Source organism: Protopterus annectens, chromosome 14.part0, assembly GCF_019279795.1.
Source record: "Protopterus annectens isolate FY-2018-M chromosome 14.part0, PAN1.0, whole genome shotgun sequence".
Lineage (NCBI taxonomy): Eukaryota > Metazoa > Chordata > Ceratodontiformes > Protopteridae > Protopterus > Protopterus annectens.
Window position 1 is genome coordinate 661,507,770 of NC_056748.1, and position 10,046 is coordinate 661,517,815.

Genomic DNA, 10,046 nt, shown 5'->3' on the forward strand with positions numbered 1-10,046 from the left:
CAGAAGCTGATGTAAATTTTGTGACAATTAACTTTTTAGTAAAGGAAGAAACATTAGATTCTAAAAGGCTTATTCGCAGTGTGAGTTGCTCCATTGCATTGATGCTTTGTAAAGCATTACACAAAATAATTCACTTACATGGGGAACAAGTGCTTTAGAATTTCAGGGATAATGAAAAACACTTTGTCTTCTGCATTTTAAATCTCCAAACAGCAGCCTGTCATCTATCTCCTATCAACAGACCTCTTCATGAAAATGTTTTTAGTCCTTTATCTTATCCATAGAGATTGGTTGCACATGTTACAACCTGACTGTTTTTCATCTCACCAGCTGAACGTGAAATTGTCCGTGACATCAAAGAGAAGCTTTGTTACGTCGCTTTGGACTTTGAGAATGAAATGGCCACTGCTGCCTCCTCCTCTTCACTAGAGAAAAGCTATGAACTTCCTGATGGCCAGGTCATTACCATTGGTAATGAGCGCTTCCGGTGCCCTGAGACGCTCTTCCAGCCATCTTTCATTGGTAATTTTATTTATATATTTATACTAAAGCTTGTAAATGCTTTTCAGCATAGTTATGCCAGTTATTTCAGAAGAGCAAGAACAAACAAGTGTACATGTTTTAATAATTTTTACAAGAGAAATTACAAGGCCTTTTAAACTGAATTGTACAGTTGCGCACTACAGTATATAAGCATGCTGTAGAACAATTCCAAGTCAATGGTCTGCATTTTTATGTGAATTTCAGTCCTCAAAGATTCTTTGCTTATACCAACACCTGAACATTTTCATTTATGAAAACAATTTTAAGCCAATAGGTTTGATAGAGGTAGATTAAATTACTATTAGGAGAACTGTGTTTTATGAATATATGTGATGAGGGAATATATTAATATTGATGAGGGACTATATAAATAGTTGGACATACTCTAGTATCAGTTGACTAGTCAGAAATATTTTAGAAGACAATCAACAGTTTGCAAATATTTAACATATTGTGCTTTAGCAGTTATATTGAGTAAACAACATGTTTTGTGCTAGTGCTAAAGAATAATATGGATGGAGGGGGAGAGAGAGAAGAGAGGTGGAGAAAGCATATTACCTTTTAACATATAAATATATAAAAAAACATAAAAGCAAACTCTCTCTCAGCCCATCCTAAATATGAAGCTGCTAGCCCACATCTACCTTATCCTTCTTCCGCATTCCTCTTCCACCCATTTCATGTTGATGTGAATGTGGCAGACATTTACCTCGCAAATGTCAATTATGGCATAATTTGCCATATAAACAGCATCCTCTCCCAAATAAATTCCTTTTTGTTCCCAAATAAAATCATGAACCTTTTACTTGTTGCTTATTCCCATTACTTCATTATTTGGCCTTTCTCTGCCTCTTCATTCTATAATTTCTTTGGTAAGCTTAGCAAGAGTCCAGGACGGATATATTTTTTGGCTTGTTTTTAAGGTTTGGAATAACTGTGCTGCTCCATGTCAATGGTATCTGCATTCTTAAAGCAAGGAAATCTTCTTGGGTTCCATTTTGCACAGTTTTAATCACCTCACTAATACTTAACTTGCATTTGGTGCAGGATTTATTTTAGATATGATTATCATATTAAAGTAGTACAAAATATATTATTTACTAGATTTCATTAGTAAGAGGTAAATATGTATGCCTCCCCCCTGCTGTTCTTTATGTCCTCGGTATACACATCTGCTTCCCACTCTATAGGGACCATGACCTGCATCATTTTCACTTCTCCAAAGAACTGAAGTCTGCAATCCATCATGAAAATATTATCCATAATTCAATCTTAAGTTTATAATGATTTAATATTTGCTGTCTTAGGTACAGTAACCAGTTTGTAAATGCAATTACACATTGCTTTTTTACTATCAAATCTTTTAAACTTATTTCAACAAAAGCACACCAGCAGTCAAAGCAGGAAATAGCAAAACCCAGTAGAATGCAAGTCAACCTGGGTAGGCTCACCTGAAGTAAACATAAGTATGTGGTGATAGTAACGGCACACCTGGGTTACTGCATCAATTTCTGGAGGCCTTCATTTATAAAAATACACTAATATAGAAAGTGTAGAGGATGGCTATTAAAATCATAAAGGGACCACTGTGTCAAGAAAGTCTTAAGCATTAAACATTCTAATTCAGAGGAAAGAAATGTGCACAATGACATAATACTGACTCATTACTCTGTCAAATGTAAGTTGAAAAATTATGGAACTCAAAGGCACAGACAGGAGAATGTTTAAAGTACTTTTTTGGAAAGGATGATTTGGAACAGAATTACAAGATTGCTGGAATGTACCTCAACAGTGATAAAGCCTGTTTTTAGTCAAGGTGAAACTAGGGCTATCTGCTCCATTTAGCTATACACAGTGGTTGAATGTCTCTCTTCACCTACAGGGTACATCACACAGTCATACTTTAAACCACTTTCAGCACTCATATTTGTAATATATTTTCAAAGACTTTGGTGTTCAGTTATACCACGATTATTTATGGTTCATTTTTGAAATGTAGACACCTTATGTAGACTGTAGGTCCATCTACATGAAGCTACTACTTATGCCATGCTGTAATAAGTAATGCAAGATCACATTAGGAAATCTTGTTTAGAAGATGGTTATTACAATGAATGACTTTCTAACACAATGAAATCCTACATTGTATTGTTCCCATCACATAATTGTTGAAAAACTCTCCTAGGTATGGAATCTGCTGGTATTCATGAGACGACTTACAACAGCATCATGAAGTGTGACATTGATATTAGGAAGGACCTGTATGCCAATAATGTCTTATCTGGTGGCACTACCATGTACCCCGGGATTGCTGATCGTATGCAGAAAGAAATCACTGCCTTGGCTCCCAGCACAATGAAGATCAAGGTAAGAAAAATAAAATAAATAAATAATCATATTTCTAAATAGTCTGGTGTATGCAAATGTGTAACTATGAATTATGTTGGGGAGATGCTGTTTGATAAATGAACTCTCTTGTACTATAAGTTAAAGGAACAAATTTGGTTAGTTTGGATTATAATTTCCCTTCCATTTCATCGGGGATGCAGAAATTGTGCAGTTTTCCTATTTCCTAGAGTTTACCTCAGTTAATAATGCCTTTATGAATGGATTATCATAGGGGCCTATTCTGAAGTATAATACTAGACAACATTAATTTTGGGGGATAGCTTTTATAGTGTAATGAGGACTATGATATGATTTTCAATGTTTCTACTGTAGGTCTATGGTTTGGTTAGTATAATGTTTAGAGCTGACTTTTGGCTAGGTTCGTATTTTCCTTTTGCAGTTGTAATGGTCTAATTTTTAGTTCATTATTTTAATATTTTTACTCAGAATCTGGTACATGTGATTTGTGTTTGATTTATGTATATGAATTTGCTTTTAGTACAGTTTATGTTTTTGTGCGAGTGCAGTGAGAGAAATGTTATGTTTTTTCCCCACTGCTAATGTGAGTGAGGCTAAGTTACTGTAATTAATTACATCAACAGATTGGTAATAAATGCCCGATTAGGCATTCAGCTTGCCTTATGTAATTGAGTGGTAATAAAAAAAACTTAATGATGGTAAATTTGTGATAAAAAAAGGATTTGTACTTCAGCTTATGTAAATGTTTTTATTTCACCACTTTAACAGTACCGATACTCATTGATGATACAAATTATATGCAACACACACAGACACACAAGCAAATATACAAGTTGCTATAGGAGAAAGAGCTCATCTAATGTTTGGTGACATCAGAATTTGTTATATTAGTAAAGGAAATGCAGACAGAGCTCCCACCGTATGGTGTGCATGTATGTGTAGCTCCCTATAAGAAAGGCATTTCAATGAATTTCCAAAAAGTCCAATCACCCTGTCTCGTGCTGAATCAGTCTGTAGTTTAGCATGAAGGAAGGGCAAGCGCCAGGTTTAACCTTAGTACATATACTTAAGGTAGCGCAAGGGCTAGGCTAGACAAAAACTGTTATACAGGAATATATACATTTAATTGAAAGCTTTAATACATATCCAATAACTTTCATATTGCTTCCCAAAAAACAACTAAAATAAAAATCCAGGGTAATAAAATAAAAAAAAAATGAGACAATGGCACCTTCCCACCTATTTGTTAAACAGAGAATTGTTTAAGGAATGGGTAGTGGAAATTATTCTGGAGTTATTTAGGAAGATAGAAATTTCTTCAGAAAATATAGTTAGGGGGTGGGATAAAATGAAAGAGGAGTTTAAAAACAGAGTAGAAATAAAAGAAAACCCAATATGGTTAAGAAGTAACAAGAATTATTTAGAGGGACTGGCAAAGAAGTATTGCAGAATAGGGGGAATTTCACAGAAGAAGAAGAGGTGCAACTGCAGAATGCTAAAGAAAAAATAAGGGACTACCTTGATAATATGCACAAGTGTAGAAAGACTGCTGTTAAGCAACTCTTCTTTGATTATAACTCCAGAGCACAAAAACTTTTAGCACAGCAGCTCAGCCAATAGAAAGAAGAAAGGGCTGTTGCCAAGCTTAGGAAGCCTACAACAAGGAAAATAACTAGAAATCCAGTAGAGGTTTTAGAAATATTCTGAAAATTTTATGATAATCTGTATAAAACAGAGAAATTAGGAAATCCCAAGAAAAAGTATGAATGGAAATGTTTATGGAAAAATTTACTATACCAAGATTAGAGTTAGACGAGGCTCAATTATTAACAGGATAAAAGGAGATGAGATAAAATGGTGAAAGTCTCCAGGAATAGATGGAAGCTAGGAGGGAAGAAGTGAAAGATCTAGAAGGTTTTGTTTAACAGTATTTTAAATGGAGAAGCACCAACATCCTGGAAGAAAGCTGTGGTGGCTGTAAAAGACCCATCAGAACCACTTTCATATAGGCCCAGTTAAATTCTAAACCATGATTATAAACTGCTTAGGTCTATAATGGCTAAAAAGAGAGTGGTAAAGATGTTGCCAAAGTTGACTGGTATGGCTCAGTGTTGATTTGTGGAGGGTGGCAAACATATGACAGCATTAATAAAAAACGATTCAGAGGGAAGTAGAATTTAAGAAAATGCTACTGTTGGTGGGTGTTGATGCAGAGGAAGCATTCAACAAACTAAGCTGGGATTTTATGCATAGGCAATGGAAACACATATTCCTTGATAAAATAGCAAGGTTGATTAGGAGGATATCGGAGGGATCAGCAGCAAAAATTAAAGTGCGTGTGGGAGTTCATCTCTGATAAGTTCTGTTTGAGCAGAGGAACCAGGCAGGGGTGTCCTCTTTCCCATTTGTTATTTGTGATACATTTAGAGCCATTAACAAAAAATAAGGGACTCAGAAATAAGGATATAATTGATATGGTAATCAAGAAAAGTTGGCTTTATTTGGAGACAATATTATTTTGTATCTGTTGGGGAGCATTCTGAGACAGTTTTAAGTAATTTCTGAATGCAAAATTAATGATAAAACAAACACAATAGCTGTAAACTATGTACCCACACACAATTTGGTTCAACAATACCCATATTTATGGAGATATGATAAAATGAAGTACTTTGGAGTATGTATTAAAATTATTCTGTTATAGCAGCTAAGGATATGTGGAAAGAGAATAAACAAAAGGTAATACAAAAACTGAGAACTTGGAAGCTCTGTTTTAAGGATATGGACAAGAGACTAGCAGTGAAAATGTTTTTAGTCCCTTTTGTTTTATACATAGGTCAGGCATATATTTTTATCAACCAGAGGAGAAGTTGTGGGTAGCAAGTAATAAATAGTTGAGGGATATTATCTGGGAGGGGAAGACAGCAACAGTCAAATGAGATAAACTGATCCTTCAAACAGAACAAGGTGGTTTGGGATTACTCAGTTTAAAGGGGTATTTCAGAGCTACACTGTTAAGGCTCCTATACTTAGCATAAGCAGAAAGCTAGGATTAAAAATGGAAAGGGACAATGATGAAACTAAGGGGAAGCTCAAGAAATGAGAGAGCGGGATTTTGGATGCAGATCCTTTAGGAGAATAATAATAACCATATACAATATTATATTCATAAAGTACAGAAAGTATTGTAGCAACTAAGCCAACACAGGATTGAAAAAAGGAAATTCTGCTGATAGGGATGACTGCAATTAGACTTAGAAAGAAGATGCAAGAGGGGACTGGAATTTACTGAAGAAAACTGGCAAAGAACCCAAGGTACTGAGTTCAAATAATTAGAGAAGGAAAGATAATAGAATGGGAAGAGGTCAAGGATACATTTGTACTGTAAGCTTGAGATTGCCTGATTGATATCAGAGTATAGGTAGAAAAAAAAAGGAATAGGGGTGTCCTAACTGAAAGACCAGCACTGGTAGAGTTTTTAGTAGACTCTAGAACAGAAGCCGCTGTTAAAAAAAGGATAATTAGTAGGGCATAATAACTAAACAAATCAGACGAGGTTACAAATTGATTGGAAAGAGATTGGATTAGCAATTCACAAAGAAATAATGGGAGGATATATGTATGGCTCCCAAATATGCAACAAATTTTAGAAAGTTTTGGATCTTTACTTGGATGTGGTTGCATGGGAATTTTTCCTCAGATTGCAAATGTTGGAGGTATGCTGGAGAAAAAAAAAAAAAAAAAGAGGTAATTGGAAACATATTTCTGGGAAGTGTGATGAGCTGGCAGACTTCTCTGTCAGAAAGAGAGTGAGCAAATTGGTGTAATTTAGGAAATTATTTTTGAGCCGTGATTAACTTAATTCTGTTGGCTGCCAAAAAAGCAATTACTAGAAAATGGAAATTAAAGTCTAAACCAACCATACAAGAACTAGTGAATATTGTAACAGAGATAAAAGAACTAGAAGTGGGATCTTCATAAAAAGATTGGGAGCAAATTACATAGAAAAAATGGGAATTGTGGGAACAATACATGCAAAATAATATTTTAAGAGAGGAATGAGGTTTAAGGGAAGTCAGGAACTGAATGAGCTATGTAATGTTCAACTGACAGTGACTGAAGAGAAAATTCTAAATGATGTATAGTGTCTGCAACTGAAAATATGTTATGGTTTGTTTTCATTTATATAAATTTATGATTGCTTATATCATATGTGATAATTCAATAAAGATGCTTCTTGTTTAAAAAAAAAAAAGAATGATATTGCAGTCAAGTGCCACCTTCCTATGAAAGTGTATTTTCTTTTATCTCCTTTGAGTTGTCCACATTAATACCAGTCATCTGTCACTGATTTTGTAGTGTTTTTTTAGCTTTGCACTGTTCCCCCCACAAAACTTTTGATTTCTGGGTAAATTACTGAAGTCTACAATAGGTCAATCATGCAGACATTAAAAAGTTACATACTGCTTATTTTTCAGCAAATGAGACAACAGACACAGACACAGCACAAACTACATCAGGTAGGCAAGTTGATTGCAGAGGATACCCTGACGTAGGAAGCATGTAGGTGCATAACATCCCAAAGAAAGAAGTTCTAGGTGCTCCATGGTAGCTGCTCCCACACCCTCACCGAGTAACTCCATGTTTGCCCAGTGCCTAGTGCACATGAAATGCTCCCACACAGAGCACATATCATTGCTAGCCTTGCTCAGTTTTCACTGTATTGGGGAATTGTCTCCATGTCTGATAGCAATTGATAACTACCTTTATGCTATCCCATTTCCTTTGTTGTTATTTACAGAATAAAAAAATAGCAAGAGTCTTTTTTTCTTCTCAGAATAAGTTTCTTTATTTCTAATGTAGGTCTCCATTAGGATGTTAAGAGGTGGAGTACCAGTTATTTGTAGAAGGACTGCAACTGGAAGTCTGAGTCCTAGAACTGCAAAAGGTTTACAATCAGAATAAGATCAATTAGCCTGCCAAGTGACTAATGGAATACATACGTGTGCGCGCGTACACACACACACACACACACACACACACACACACACACACACACACACACACACACACACACTAGTAATCTCAGTATCGTCAGTTGCAATCAGCTTGGAGTTAGTGTGGATTCAGGGTTGGTGTAGCCTCCCAAAATGGGAATTAAAGCCCCCCCATCCCACAAATACCTACTTTTGCTAAATACACTATAGTTTATCGAGTATCTCAGAATTTGATTTAACTGCTTTCATTATTAGTGTTTTATTGTGAATGCAGTTTGGAACTGCAATGATACATAGTTTTAATTGTCCCATTTTTGGCAGTCACTATTGTGAAAGGAAGCAGATGGGCATATGGTCCATTATTCTGGCTCAAATAATGAGATCAGGATTAGCATTTCCTAGTGTTTACCTGTAATAAAATATCTTTATTAGAGAATTTTGAAGAGTTATACATCCAATTGCTCATACTGTGTCAGTCGTATTTATTTCAGTTTGAGATTTTGTCTTTGGACACAGTATGAAACATCAGGGAAATCTTCTGGTTTTATGGACAATTTTACACTGGGTTACTTAAGTAGGTCAGTCTGACCTGAATGATATGCAGGTGGAAGAAACTGGAGGATGCTATCTTGAAATTAATTGCACTTGCTATTCCTCTATTAGACTATTCTTCCAATCAGTCCCTAAACAAACACCAAGATTTACAATCAGTTGTAGAACAAGCTGACTGGAACATTATTTCCACCTAAAACCTACCTTATCAATCTAACCTGTCTTCCACGCTCCTTTTGATCTATGCATTCCCGTGAAGAGAAGGAATCCATCAGCCCATTTATTTCTCCCCCCAGGGCGGAGATTCACGTATTCCAGAAAGGTCATCATGCATGTGTGTGTGTGTGTGGGGGGGGGGGGGCTATGGTCCCTAAATTTCCCACACTACACTGTGACATTCACGTTGTCATATTAAAGGCTTGCAAGTCTTCAGGAAACACACATTTCACTCACATTGTTTCCTTACTGCACTGTTAATGTGAGCCATGGGCATGAGTCCTCCTACAGGGATCATCCTTGGGCCTCTGTCCCCCAAAGATGATCAGTCAGCATCAGACACTCCTCTCTTACTTCCCCTGAACAAACTTCCAAACTCCTGAGCAACTAATTAAACTAAGCCAGACCCTTTATCCCTCTATACCAGGGAGTCAGACAAACTGACCAAGCCATTTTCTCTATAAACATTCCATGTCACAATAATAATTAAAAGTGAGATATAACCATTTATATTATGCAAGTTGTTGAAGAAGGAATCATGTATAATACTTCACAACGTTCTTGCCAAAACTTAATAATGGGGATTTCTCAAATAATCTCTTACAGGAAAAAGAGTAAGATACAACAAATGCTTTTTTTTTTTAATTTCTGTTTATAACTATTCAAATACTGCACACTGTTTATTACATGTGGTCTGCTTGATTATGTCTGTAATGTTGCTCTTAAAGATGCTGCAAAGTTGAAAAGTGTCTGGAAATGGGAGCAGTCTGCTGAGAATTATAGTAGTATAGTAGTCAGCATACTTTAAAAGTTAATTCATTATTGATACATCTACTTATATATATTGTATTTCATTTCTACAGATCATAGCACCCCCTGAGCGCAAATACTCCGTCTGGATTGGTGGATCTATTTTGGCCTCTTTGTCTACATTCCAGCAGATGTGGATCAGCAAACCAGAGTATGATGAAGCTGGGCCATCTATTGTTCACCGCAAATGCTTCTAAACTGTCCACTCTTGTATATGTACTTCTCTACATATAAACTGTGAATATACTGTAGGAGCATATGTCCTCACAGTTTCATTCCAATGTCTGCCTTCCTTGCTGTATTAATGGAGTGAATGAGGAAAACTATTTCTGGGATAAATAAAGCTTGAATGTTCTGCCAATAGTAGTTTGTATGTTTTTTTTGTTTTGTTTTTTTAAAGATCAGCTTCTGACCTTGCAAGGAGTTTTTCCACTTCTGTGATGTTTTCTAATAAGAGTAGATCCATTCTGCTGTGAGGTCATAAACCCCATTGTGGATCAGTTTTGGAAATTGGACGTTGAGAATTGTGTGATAAAATACACCATCTCTACACATAGCATT

The 10,046-nt window shown here is 35.8% G+C and overlaps 1 protein-coding gene across 2 annotated transcripts in view; it reads left to right on the forward strand.

The window, feature by feature from the left end:
- The window catches only part of LOC122789165 (actin, alpha cardiac muscle 1-like), a 108,585-nt gene extending 98,739 nt beyond the window's left edge, over positions 1–9,846 (forward strand). For both annotated transcript variants that reach the window (XM_044056409.1, XM_044056411.1), the window contains 3 exons: positions 331–522; positions 2,729–2,910; positions 9,539–9,846. In XM_044056409.1, coding sequence (XP_043912344.1) covers positions 331–522; positions 2,729–2,910; positions 9,539–9,682 — 518 coding nt within the window. In that variant the 3' untranslated portion in view covers positions 9,683–9,846. The remainder of the gene's footprint in view (positions 1–330; positions 523–2,728; positions 2,911–9,538) is intronic.
- Positions 9,847–10,046: the final 200 nt, after the last annotated feature.